Below are 13,724 nucleotides of genomic sequence, written 5' to 3'. Positions count from 1 at the left end.
CATGCTACAGCTGGTTTCTTACTCACACATACCAGTCCACCCTAAGAGATGCAGAGCTTCTGAATGAATACAAACATAGCAGGTGGGGGTGGTTTGTTTTGCTGAGAGCAGTAGTTGTCCAGAATCTTCTACGTTGCCTGTAAGTAGCAATGATGTTGTTGAATTTGCAAACACATCCCTTTTAGTAAGTCTAAAGCAGAATTGATTAAAATGCAAATTAAATGTATGATCCATGTGCACACTATTGTAGATGTGCTAATTGGCTGTTTGCAAGATTAAAGGAACCTCAGGAGTTTCATTTTCACTTGGTTCTTTGCCACAGCTCACGCTCCAGACATGTGAATTTTTGGTGTGATCTAATGAAGCTGTAAAATCTTTAGTTACAGTTAGTTTACAATTTTTCACACGGATCGAAGTGCTACACATACTTGCTGTTCTCAATGATCGCAGTCCTCTAACTGAACAGAGATTAGATGTAGGTCAATAGGTGTGTAATTGCTGTCCCAGGTCGTGTTGGCATGGCAGGACGTGAATGAGAGTGGACACAGCCCAGGCAGTGTACGCCCTCCCTCCGGTCAGCACTAACTTTCTCCCCCCTCCTTCCTTTAGCCAAAGTGACATTATGAGGCCAGACACTGCAGTGTCCAGCCATGTTACCCTCAGAACTGCTGCATTAAGGGCAATGGAGAAAATATAGGCCTGGCTTCAAAATAACTGCAGGCCATCACAGCCCAAACTCCTCATTGCTGAGCACAGGGAAAATGCTGCGGCTGGCAAGTCAAGTTACAACCCCCCTAGGAGCCTCGGCCACAAAGCCTGAGACATAGTCAGTATGGCGGTCCTCGGGTTAACAATGTGAATTGTTTAAATTACGGCTTTTGATAGTATAGATATACATTTTTCTGTTTCTTATTTTAATAGTAAATTAATTTCCATATGAAATGTTGACACTGTTAACACCACAAACCATAAAGTGCAATAGTCCCTCTAGTGTTACAACACTGGAACTGTATCATTTATAAAATACTTTTTTGCAGAGAAGAAAAAGAACCAACATGAAGGAAAACAATTTTTCCAACAATAGTATTGATATATATTTATTTTGGTGAAAAAGAACAAAACAAAACAGTGAAACATATAAACAAATGACCTAGAACATATTCTTTTTCTCATTCTACAGTGAATTTATTTTTTATCCAACACCTAAGATCCTCAGATCCTCACCGATTGTAAGGATGCATTGAAGCAGAAGCCGACTTGATATTTGTCTTAATGCTGCTAGGCATTTTCCCTGTGGAAGTAAGAAAACAGTATTAGGAACAATCAGCATCTTCACTTGAACTGACTCATTTTTAAGGCAGTGACATATAGCTGACAAATTTACTGATGTTGATCATGTATCAGAATCAAAATGCTGATGTGAGGTTTATTGCTCGTGTTTTTTTTTTTTAATTTCATAAAGCACTCCATAATATTTTTTTCTCATTCATTTATTTGACATACCAGGTTGTCCAGGTTGTTGTTGAGCCACTGATGCCCCCATGCCTGGCTGGTGTCCAGAGGTACCAGCGATAGTCACCTGCTGCAGGGTGGGTCCCCCCGTCATCATGGGCTGTCCTGGATGACCAGGGGCGACGGGACCGGGGGGTCTGCACTTAGAAAGTCCCTTTCCAAAGCCGACCGCTGCCACCAGGGCGTTGGTGTCGGTCGGGTTGAACGATGGTTTGTTCTGCCGCAAAGCTAAAAGGAACAGATGAATTAACAATTCAGTAATACAGAATATACAGCACTAACTATAGCAGCAAGTTTTCATCGTCTTCTATACATTTTCCGGACAGATATAAACTATATTACAGACAGACAACGAGGCAGATAGACTGACATATAGGGTGATACAGGGTGAAGCCTTATTTATCTGGAAGTTTTTCTGCTTGGTGTTATCATAGCAGTACAAGAACATATACTCTATGAATGTAAATCACATGTTTATTTGCATGCCTTGTAGGTTTATTGATTTGTACTTTAATTAAAAGATTTAAATACAATATAAATGACATGTATATATTGTTCAGGATGTAATTCCAAAACTGGCAGAAAGGTTAGATTTAGATATACAAGGACTAACAATATAACCACAAGCTACTGTTTTTAATACTATACAAGTGATTATATGTGTAGATGATTGTGGCAGGCTAATCATTTCTGGGTGTTATGCAGGGCATGTAACATAAGTGAGGTGAATTTATCTTTTTAAAGTATTACACAACTAAGCTGAAGGGAATAAAAACTTGAAAACACACACCTGCATTTTCTGCCTCTCGGTCATCCCGGGGATTGTTCAACTTTTCCAACAGGTTAGAACACAGTTTATTGAGTGTCTGGATCTGTTTCTGTTTAAACAAACCAAAATAAAAGTCCTAAGTTGCAGAAACCCCTTAGATAATAAATAAATAAATAAATAAATAAATAAATAAATAATAAAAAGAAATAGCTATGTTTATGTACAGACTAAGCAAAACAATAGCTATTCAGACTCAGGCTACATATATATTATTGATGAACATAGTGAACTAACAGAGCTGCTATGTTTGATATAATGCCTGATTTATAATTAATATATAGTACTTCATGAGTTAAAAAATAAATAAATAAAACCTACACCACCAACAACAACAAAAAAAAAAACCTCAAGACTAAAACTACCTGGAGGCTTGCAGGCTATGAATACCCTATCACATTATATATTCTGAAGGCACGATAGCCATGGTATTAATGGAGTAAAAATGATCAAACATGCCTAAATAATTAAATAAAACATCAATTTCAACTACGGCATCCACTTTCACTTTTTTGCAATCACACAATGTTTTACTCTGTATTAGATTCTGTACTAAGAGAGTTGTCAGAACCTCTAGCTAAAGAAAGTTACTACTCAAATAAAGCTATAAAATTGCAGATTTGCTATGCCAGCTAAAAGACAAATGCAAAGGCCAGCCTGACGCTGATTGATGAGGTGAGAGTATGGACCATCCTACCCACCCAGAGAAAGTGAGGCCAATTGTGCTCTGTTGGACTCCTGGCCTTGGATGGCCACTTGGGATCAATACAGCAATTTACCAATGATAGGGCCAACTTAATTTAATCTGATCATTTTTTGACAGTGTACAGTGAGTAATGCACTACCTGAGCTACATCAGGTCCAATCCTGGCAGCTTCTGCACTCAGTTGTTTCTCTTGCTCCTCCACTTCTGGGTCAGGTTTTGTTCGGAGGTGGTCAGGCACAATCTCGTGACTGAACACAGGGACCCTCTGCTCTGTTAGTTTCTGAATTAGAAGAGGAAAGTACAAGAATGAAATTGAGATTTATATTCAGCACATCTAACTGTTTTCATTGGTCTTGATGAGGTCAGGATGAAGGACAGATGCTCACCGCCAGCTCTTCATCTCTATCTGGAGACAGAAGCAGGGGAATGATGACCTGGTTGCGGTAGGATGGCGTTTTCTCATTGCGTAGCAGTTTGTTTATGGTGTTTAACTGCCCAGACAAAAGGGCAAAGTTGTCCAGCACAGAGGGCCTGTGATAAAAATAAATAAATACATTTAAAAATTATATATATCAATGTCTGCAGTTCTCTGTCTTATACATCACAGAACAAGAGCCATCTGTGTTTTTTCTTTTCTCCTGTGTTAATCAGAGGAGGACAGGTCCTCCTGCTAAATCTTGGTTGCCCCCAAGGTTTCTTCCTCACATTCGAAGAGTGTTTTTTTTTTCTTGCCATTCTTGCCTTGCTCAGGCTTGGTCTCAAAATTCTGTAAGGTGGATTTATAACTGTGCCAGTTGTGCTCTATGCATAAATTTAAGTGGAAATGTAAGATTTTTCTGTCATGACCATTAACAATTTTTATAAATTATTCAATGATTAGACTGAAATATACTTTCTGTGGTAAATTATACTACAAAACTGTTTAATTATGCAGTTTATTTGCTCAGAAAAAAAAATACATATACAAAAAGCACAAATAAAGTAATATAAAGTTTATCTGTGTGTTGATGATGTAAATATGCTCACGTTTTTTTCCCCAGAGTTACCCACCAAATACTTAGTTTGGCTAACCATTATAATTACTTATGAAAATGTGAAGGCCAGGAGCAGTGAAGAGAAATGTGGAATCAAACCTTTGTCCTTTTAACCAACTTAATTGCACTTTGTATAAATTAACAAATTAATAAATAATATAATTTTATGCATGCAACATATTGCAAACTATTAGTGAAAAGTTTATAAAAAATACATGTGACTCAGTTTTGAAGCATTACACCATAAACAGGTGAACATAAAAGTTATAAAAGGAACATTTACTGGAGTCTTATCCAGATCTGTCTTCTATGGAGAGGAGAATCAAGAGACAAAATCCAGAGACTGTTGAGCAGCTGAGTTTTGTATCAATTGAAAATGGGCAAAAAGTCCACTTACAAAATTAAACAATTGGTATCCTAAGTTCCCAAATGATTAAACAATGTAACTAAATGGAAAGACCTTGTGACACAGTGTGCATCAATTTCCAAATGTGTTTATATTTATAAAACACAATCAATTTGTTCAGTGAAAACATTGGAAAAATTTGCTTTGTGTTTGTCAGTTAAATAAAGCTTCAAAAGAATGAACAAGTACAAAACATTTCTGGAATGTGGTTTGTATTTTTTTTTATTTTTAAATAGAAAGCCATCACTGCTGAGATTGAGTTTATCAGTTTGTTTATGTGTCTAATATGTCAAAATCTTCACATTACACAGAGGCTGCAACAACAAAAAATGAAATATAAATGATCAGTATTTAGTGTGTCCATCCTTTGTCTTTGACAGTTTCCTTTCTTTTCAGAAGACTGACTTTCAAACAAATCTGCAGGAATATTTCCTAAGTAATTTCAAACATATTTAATGTTTGGGTTTTGTGGTGGTCAGTCTTTTGTTCTGAAAACAAAGCAACTTCTTTGTTTAATTTAAAAATAGGATTATTATATATTATCTGATTGTATCAGTGTTGTTGATCTTCATTGTTGTTGTTTGAAGACTTTGTATTTATAATCATTTATATATAGATATTTTATACAATCATTGTATATGTGGATAAGATGTTTCTAAGAAATGACTCCTAATAATGAATTATCTCAGGCAGTAGAGTACATAGTTAATATTCTCACCATGTTAATCTGTCATATTCATTTTCCAGCTTATAGATGAAGCTCTGCAGAGAATTCTTCAGATGTGCAACTCGAGAAATCAGAGACTCCACAGACGCCTCTAACTGCTTTTCTTCTCTTTGCTGAAAAACACAAGTTGACAACTTCCTACATCAAAGGTGCTAAGAAAAACACCAAAAACAAACAACGACCCCTCCCATTTTTTTTTATTCAGACTAAAATGCTTGTCCAGAAATCTTCTATATTGAAGCCATTTTTATTGCCCTGTTATGATTCTCTTTCTCCTTTTATAATAGTCATACATACATATCTTCCAAAATAAGGCTCTTTATATGTAATGTAGCACTGGTCTGATTTAAGGTTTATTCCTTAAGCCCCTTCACATAATTGAGCCGTGCTGTTATTCGGGACAACTGGGTTTGTAAAAATCTGATTCCATTTTTTTCCCTGTTCTGCTTAACAGTCAGTTATTAGTAAAAGACACAATGGCCAAGTAGACAGAACCAGAGGTGGCCCCTGCCAAATTTCTCAGGGAGGTGGAACTGTTGTGATGACAGCTTCTTCAATTGGGTAGCCATCTAGACTACTGACACAATGCATTGTACAAATTAATCAGGGAACTAACTTGACACTGTCACCTAACACCGAAACATTTTATTTCTGTGGTAACCTCATGTAGAAATACCACCAGTAACCACTAGATTCAGCTTAAAAGAAGGAGCTTTCTCATCATCTACATACTGTACACTTCTTTGTGGATAGCTATGTCCAAGAGTTCATTATAAAGGTCTCCTTTAATAGACCTTTAATCTAATAGTCTCCTTTAATCTTTGCCTCTACAATGACTGAATAAATAACTGTAGTCATAAACATATACATTGTCATTTAGTCGCCCTCTCAAATATTTTGAAGAGATACCAGATTTCATGATACTAAAATTACATTATATACATTTCGCTCACAGAGGTTACAGTGGCCATGAGTGTTTTATTCAGTATATACTTCTCTACATAGTTAGCAGTGCCGTGCATAAAGTGAGGGGCTATTTGGAACACGCCTCACGTTGTGTATGACAAAAGCATGTTGGGTCAAGCCCTCCCGGAACCCATAGAGAACGAACTGAAGGCTCTGCAGCTCAAAAAAAAAAAAAAAAGAGCCTTACATGCGAGTCTATGAGAGAAGTCAGGTGCAATTTTCCACCCTATTCAAATCACCCAAAAAGAGGCAGGACTGTATGGAACAAAAATAATGCTGAGTGGACTGTGATACTCAGAGGTGGGACAAAGCATCTGGTAGAATGAGAGAAAATAAAAAAAAATCACTTTCACTTATCATTTTTTCACTTTTGGCAATGCATCGCTCCATTGCCCTAATGAATGAACTGCCCATGGACAGGACCCATGTTAAAGGGAAATGTCCAAAACTAGGACTTGGACTATAACTCTGAACATTTCTGTTAAGATTTGATGGCAAGAACATTAGTGTAATCAGGTACTAATGCTGTGAATCACATACACCACTACTACTCAGCGATACTGGATAGTTCTCCATCACTCCAGAGGGCACACTTACTGCTCCAAGGTCCAGCATGATTTCTAGTTGATGTTTCCAAAGTAATTTCATGTTTTTCAATGGAGCTGGTATAAGTTGTGTGCGCACAGCTGAACATCTGTAACCACAGCTGGTGCACTGTAGTTAGTGTACAAACATTTGACATGGATTAAGTCTAGTCCTGGACTTTTAGCCACTCTTTAATGGATAAATCACTATACAAGATGCTGTGTAGTCCAGGACTAGGTTTAATCCCTAAACCACCCAGAGTGAACAACCAAGATAAATCATGCCTTACACTTGGTCCTAAATAGAGTGACAAAAACACTTCGATGTAGTTTGTCTGTACTTTTGTACTCAAATTCTCAAGTAGCTATATTCCTAAAAACGAAATGCTATATCAATGTATTTTTAATTAATCAAAAAAGCGGCTGTTATATTCAACATTGAATAAATAAAAAAAAAAAACCGCTAAGGGTTGGTTTCCCAGACAAGGTTTAAGTTTAGTCCTGGACTTTATCCTCCTTTCCACGGAAAATCAACAAATGCTGTGTAGTCCAGGACTAAAATATAGTTCCTGTTTGAGAAAACATAAGGAATTTAAGTCTCTAGTCAGTAGATGAGCTTAATTAATCACAAAACTGCTTAGCGTTTGGAACCGAACCGAACCGTTCATATATATATATATATATATATTATTCAAAAGGACTAATTGTAATGTACATTGCGCATAAGGCAGATGCATTTCCCACTGCACAACGCAAAAATCTTACAATTAAACACTAATGGTACTCGAATATTGAACCGAAACGCTCATATCCAATACAGGACGGATTTGTGGCAGTGTATGTATGATAAAGCATACAGAAATGAGAATTAAAAGTGTTTTTTACCTGCATGTTTACACTTAACAACAATGCTCATCGACTCCGAGGGCCGGAAGACAAAAAAGAAGTCCTCATTGTTTGAGACAAGGATTTGAAACATAAGCCTAATTCTAATAGCTGCTTAGTATTATAATATATAATATAAATATACAGTTATTTAATAGTATATAACACACGTTTACTAAAATGCTTAGATTTATATGTTGGCTATTTTTATTAAGGCATTATTTGTGCTCATTTTACTTTAGTTCTGAGTTTGTACACTTTAAACTTTTATTTGATGGAAATATATTGAGGTGTTTATTATTCAAGTTATTTATGACGGTTCATTGTGACATTTATTTAGCTGAAACACTTAACTAACTTTTAATTTGACATCTAAACTTACGGTGTTCCCTTGTTAGTGCTCCGGAGGAGGAGGAGGAGGAGGTGGTTAGCGTGTTGCTAAGCTAGCTGCAGACAGCGGGGCGAAGTTGACAGGGAATAACAGAAAAGAAAATCTTATTAACAGAGTTACTCTTGTTGTATTGTCGAAAGCAGAGGCGTGAACATCGAATTTGCTAGTAATGATAAACACGGCATGGCAGAAAGACAGGGCAATGAGGTAAAGCGACTCTAATTATCTTCCTCTATTTACTGTGTTTACTTGAAGTTGTTTACTGACAGTTCTCACGTTTAGGCTTTTTTTGGGTAGAGTTTAGTTGTTTGTTTGTTAACGAAAGACAGTTTTAATGTATGCTGTTCTAACTCTGCATACACACATTTAATTTCCTTGTTTTATCTTGATTTGTTGCTTGTAACTAAAGTGCTTTAATATTTTTAACAGCTTTAAAATGTGACATAACACAGCTGCAAAAATATCAGTACCCAACAGTCCTCAAATGAAGGGTGAAAGAGATAAATCCTCTGTTTAAGTTAAAAAAAAAGACAAAAACAAAGATGTTTTGCAGCCCCTCCCTGAGATGGTTACCTCATCATACAGCTGCATTTTTTATTAAAAAATGAAATAAATAAATGGAAAAAAGAAGTGTTTTTCTGTTTATCCTCATTAGCTGGGTATATGCTTGGTGTTGTTTTAGACCCTTAGACCTAGAGAGACTAAGTACATTTAATGCAGTCTCTCTTTCTTGCAGGTTAATGTACTGTACCTTGTTTATTTGTTACTTAATCTCTATATCAGCTGACCATTAGACTCTTTAGATTTGCTTTGAGTTCAAAAGTCATTTGATTGAGTAGAATTGATTTTTTGTACTCTTCATTTCAAATTGATGTTTGTGTGCCAGTGTAAACATTCCTGTCACAAGATAGATTACATGGTGTCACCTGGTGCACACTGGGTACATGAAGGGTGTGCTGATTACAAATGGAGATCCCCCACATGTTTTGCAGAGGCCAAACCGAGGAGCAAAGCTGCCTTATAAGAAACAAACCTCCTCCAAAGGCTCAAAGTGAGGCCACATAGGGCATTGAGGACAGTAGTTAGGTCCCATGCGGTCTTAAACACAGGCTTAAAGTGCTGGATACCCCTCATAAATCTTATCGCAAGAGTATGAGCCCCTTGTGACACTCCACCAATGCCAACATTACCAGCTGACAGGCTATAGGTTTACAAGCCTCTACTGGAAAGTCATCTCTCATATAGAGTTGTAGTAATGATATTTGCGAGTGAACTGCTAGCCACAAATTTCAGTTGGTGAATTTAGAGATACCACAACTCTCTGAGTGAATAATTTCCCTGCATTCTTGCAGTCTACCTGATCAAGGGCCAGAAATATAGACATGCTCTTTTGACACCCACTCCCCAGAGTTGACATAAATGTCTACACTGAGGGGAAAAAACAATGCAAATTTTCTCTGCATTCAAATGGATTCAAGCCCCCAAATGTGGCTGCAGCCTTCACTTGTGCACTGGAAGGCCTGCCGTAGAGAAGAGGTCTGCTGAAGCTAGGTCCATAGCTAATAATTTAATATCAGTGTCTGACATCACTAATGTTCTCATGTGAAGTCCTGAAAGAAGTGTTGTAATATATTAGTCTGTCAGAAGAAAACAATACGATACTCTTAATTTTGGATGATCAGGTCCCCTAATTTGGGCTACATAGTGTAAAGAGGCCCTTTAAGTTTTTATGTGCGAGCTAATATATGAATGGGAAGGATGAATCCTTCTCGTGGCACTGTTGACAAACTATGGGCTGTGCTTTCTCCTGCAGGTGGAGGAGGCAGACCAGGTGTACCTGCTGATGAAAGAAGACTATCACATATCAAGGAATGTGCGTCTGTCCTGGTTCCTCAGCAGAATAAACCAGGTCATTCGACCCTCTCCCAAGTCTGAGCTGGTAATCACATTAGAATATTCGTTTTGAATATTTTTTCCCCATTTATGAAGCTGCGCTTTTTTCAGTTGCTATATGAGAGGATAAATTAAGCTTTATCAATATGTATTTATTGATTTCAGTAATGTTAGTTTTAATAATGTTATGTTCTTTGTATGTAACTTGAATGTGAAAGCGATGTGAGCTTCAAATTGTTCAACATTGACATCAGGAAAGACCAACAACGTCTGTGTTTTTTCAGCGCTAACACTACTTAGCATACTGAGGCATTGTAAGCCTCAGTTGTTATATTAAGGTTGTAAATGATACTTAATGTACATCTGCTACAAATATATTCACAGCCAGTCAGTAGTTGGAAAAAAGAAAAACATTAATAGTACATGACATTTAACAGTATATGACCGAGAAGACTACAGTCAGTCAAATGACTACTAGATTTTTTTTTTCGATAAATGCCAACAGAATTGAAAGTATAACATGCAGGTAAAAAATTGACACAGATGAGCTATTTACAGATTGAACAATCTGTAACAATGGAATGGATGTGTTTAGTCTGTGATGTGGCAGAAGTGCAATATTTAGTTGCAATACTATCCAAGCTTTTAGTCAGCATCAATTAAGTAATTTATAAACTGCAAGAATGACTGTTCCTTCTTTTATATGATGTCATCTCCTTCATATGATGTAATGCCCAGAACCACAGGAGCATTTAGCATTTCAAGCACAACCTGGTGGGATGCTTTACTTATGTTATATGTTTTTTAAGGCCAGTTGTCACAAGTTTATTGATTTTTTTATTTGCAGTGAAAAATGCTGTTTATCTTTAACATGAATTTTAAAGATCATTAGCAAAGACTTGCACAGTCACACCTTCTTACCAAACTGGCAGAGTGGGAATAGCAAATGCTTCCTAAGCCCTGTTAAAGCCCCTAGACACCCAAAAATGCTTGTAGGAGAAAACCAAATGCTTAGGAATTGTGCTGAGTGTTTTTTTCCAGAGTGACAGAGAGAGAGAGGGAGAGAAAGAAAGAAAGAAAAGAAATGATATTTAGACCACTGCACGACAAACATTTTAAGCATTTTGGCTTCTTCAGGAAATGAAGCTTTCTGGATGTCGTCCAGAATTTAAATGCCAGTTGTTGAATACCCACCCCTAAATGATTGCAGGTTAAGTCAGATAATGAACTGGACATTCTGAGTATACTCCCAAAAGGATGGCAGCCAGATTTTCCTCCCAACCCCCTGCCGTACCTGCTGGTTCCGTCCACACGAGTCACCTTCCTGGCCCGGCGGTACCGCTTCATCATCGAGCTAGACCTCAGCCCCTCCACTGGGATTGTGGTAAGGATATTTCACACATGTATGTTTTTTTTCCTACTCCTGTAAAGTCACTCTTTTGCGATATACATGTTTTTGATTGGGCAGCGACAATATTCAAAATGCTTTGAACCTTTAAGAGAGTGTAAATTGAGCTTGCTATTGGAGATAAATGGTGATGTAGATTAAACACCTTTGAAAGAGTACGTAATATTATTTTAAATATTAATGGTATGATAAAGATATATCTTTGGACACACATTTGCATTCCACTGTAGGTGCATACATATATAGCCCTGGATAATTAAACTAAAATGTTTTCCTCTATGTGTTTTGCAGGATGACAGTACAGGAGAGATGATATTTGACGAAGTCTTCCATGCCCTGTCCCAATGCCTTGCTGGACTGGCTGCTCCATTTAAAGTTCCAGGCACAGACTTCCTGTTTCAGCCGGAAATCTTCATCACCATCCTTGCTTACTCCTCCATTGTTGGGCTCAGCTCACATCAGGTCATTAGATCCCTCTTACACCTAATGGATTAAGCTCGGGTGATACTGGATTCTGCATTTTTATTTCTAAATTAATGTGATATCTGAAAAACAGTACTTGTTTCTATTTAGTGAGTAAATATCTACTACATATTGCACACACTGGGGTAAAAATGTGGCCACAGTTATGTTTTCTTCTTTGAATGGGTAGAATGAAGATAAATAGAAGTATAAGGAGATGCTTTGCAGTAGTGATATGTCTAGTGCTAAGCATTGGTTATAGTGATATAACCGCGCCCTCCCCTCCCTGAGCGCTGGCTTTTGGTAGCGCTGGCTTCAGTCCTCTAGCATGATGAAGCATCTTCTAATATCTGTGAGATGAGTCAAAGAGGTGTCTCTGAGTATAACTACTCCTCCAATCTGAGTACCTGACATCAAACATCTTCTTGTAGCTGAATGCAATCAGATCCTCACAGGAATGTTGCAACATTGACGGAGGCTGTTATTGCATTAAATGCCTAGTAAATACTTCCTATTAATATATTACTTATATATTAATATATGACTTCAGAATAAACAGCACCAATTTGTCACTGACTACTTTTTAAGAATATTGGTGATTATTTGCTTAAAATTTTTGTGCAAGACACAGATATTCAATTTGCCTGATTTTTGATTTTAAAAAGACCCATCAGTATAAAATCATGCAGTCGTAATCATGCAGTGTAATGAATCATATTAATTCCAAATAGCTTATTGATTGGAATACGATGTTCCAAGGTGAACAAAAAGGTGAAATGATTTTAACATGCATTTATATATATATATATAAACTAAGGACATTTTAATGCTGTTTCATTCGTATCTCGAGACGAGATTGATTCATTGACTGTTTGATAGATTATGTTTTGGCATTGGCATTTTTGTTCAGGTGCTAGTGCAGGGAAGCCAGCTGGACTACACAGATCTGGACCAGTTTCTGCATCAGATCTACCAGCAGCTCAGAGCAGTGGAGAACAACATTGCTGAGGTTTTACAGCAGCAGCATAACCAGGTAAGGGAACCACAGACCACAGACAAAATCTGTCATGTCATGTTCGTGTGGTGGGAACTGTTCTTACACTGATTTTATGTGCTGGTTCTAACACAGGATAAAGAAGTTGACATCAATATAACATAAATGTATCACAGTAAACTAGTGTCATGACATTTATTTTTTCAGAGATTTGCCAACGTACAGTATAAAGAACAAAATTCTTCAGAAAAACAGTACTGCCACTTTTTAAATCAGAAAAAAATATTTTTAAAAATTATTTTAGGTTTGACCACAATTAACAATTTTTTGTTAAAAAGGAAAATAATTGTTACAGATTATCTGTAATTGTATGATATTGATTATTCCCTGATTGCAATGGAGTGACGCTGTTGTGTTTTAGTGTTTTATCTGATGCATATACACTCGCATAACAGTGGTGGGCTTTCAGTATTTTTGAGGGATTTTTGTGTGGACAAGAGGTCTTTAAAAATGAAATTCTGTTGGTGTGGAAGAACTGTTTTCCAAAAAATAAAAAATCCAGATGCATGTAGACAAGACCTGAGTGAAGCAATTGCAGCTTGGTAATTCATACCTGTTTTAACCAGCTGCTGGTGACTCTAATTGTGGTAACTCTATTTAATACATTGTAGCATTCTCATCAGTACAAGAGGCACTTATTCACAATAGTTGGTGTTTTGTGGTTTTACCTTTTGTCTGAGTTTTTCACTCTAACAGTTTTCATCTCACTCATCTCTGATGTTGCATAGACAATATAAATGTGCTGGAATGCTTCAAGGACGAGTCCATCTCCTACTAGATTGGTGTATTATGTGTGATGGTGCTGTATGAAATCAATAGATAAAGTCTCATTTGTTTTAATCCTCACTGCACTATTCACTACAATCTAAA

General features: G+C 36.8%; 2 protein-coding genes across 2 annotated transcripts in view; one reads left to right on the top strand and one right to left on the bottom strand.

Annotated features, from left to right (window-relative positions):
• Positions 1–1,090: 1,090 nt before the first annotated feature.
• Positions 1,091–7,729, bottom strand: med8 (mediator complex subunit 8). The gene is made up of 7 exons (XM_066666333.1): positions 7,647–7,729; positions 5,203–5,324; positions 3,431–3,575; positions 3,184–3,324; positions 2,303–2,390; positions 1,504–1,740; positions 1,091–1,291 (listed from the first exon to the last, which is right to left on the bottom strand). Exons 1-7 carry the CDS (start codon positions 7,650–7,652, stop codon positions 1,221–1,223), a joined length of 810 nt encoding a protein of 269 aa, XP_066522430.1. The 5' UTR covers positions 7,653–7,729; the 3' UTR covers positions 1,091–1,220.
• A 403-nt stretch (positions 7,730–8,132) lies between these two features.
• szt2 (SZT2 subunit of KICSTOR complex) overlaps positions 8,133–13,724 on the top strand; it is a 139,745-nt gene continuing 134,153 nt past the window's right edge. Inside the window, exons 1-5 of the mRNA XM_066662886.1 lie at positions 8,133–8,244; positions 9,851–9,976; positions 11,141–11,314; positions 11,630–11,800; positions 12,711–12,833. Of these exons, the coding sequence (XP_066518983.1) occupies positions 8,221–8,244; positions 9,851–9,976; positions 11,141–11,314; positions 11,630–11,800; positions 12,711–12,833 (618 nt within the window). The 5' untranslated portion in view covers positions 8,133–8,220. The remainder of the gene's footprint in view (positions 8,245–9,850; positions 9,977–11,140; positions 11,315–11,629; positions 11,801–12,710; positions 12,834–13,724) is intronic.

The sequence above is a fragment of the Hoplias malabaricus genome, chromosome 3, assembly GCF_029633855.1.
Source record: "Hoplias malabaricus isolate fHopMal1 chromosome 3, fHopMal1.hap1, whole genome shotgun sequence".
Taxonomy (NCBI): domain Eukaryota; kingdom Metazoa; phylum Chordata; class Actinopteri; order Characiformes; family Erythrinidae; genus Hoplias; species Hoplias malabaricus.
This window is presented reverse-complemented; position numbering and strand designations above follow the sequence as displayed.

Bases quoted from the DNA above. Each gene is read 5' to 3' on its own strand.
- med8 (XM_066666333.1), bottom strand. The intron at 3,325-3,430 runs GTGAGCATCTGT...CTTCTAATTCAG, and splicing joins ATAGAGATGAAGAGCTGGCG to AAACTAACAGAGCAGAGGGT. The intron at 1,741-2,302 runs GTGTGTGTTTTC...TGTTCCTTTTAG, and splicing joins CCGAGAGGCAGAAAATGCAG to CTTTGCGGCAGAACAAACCA.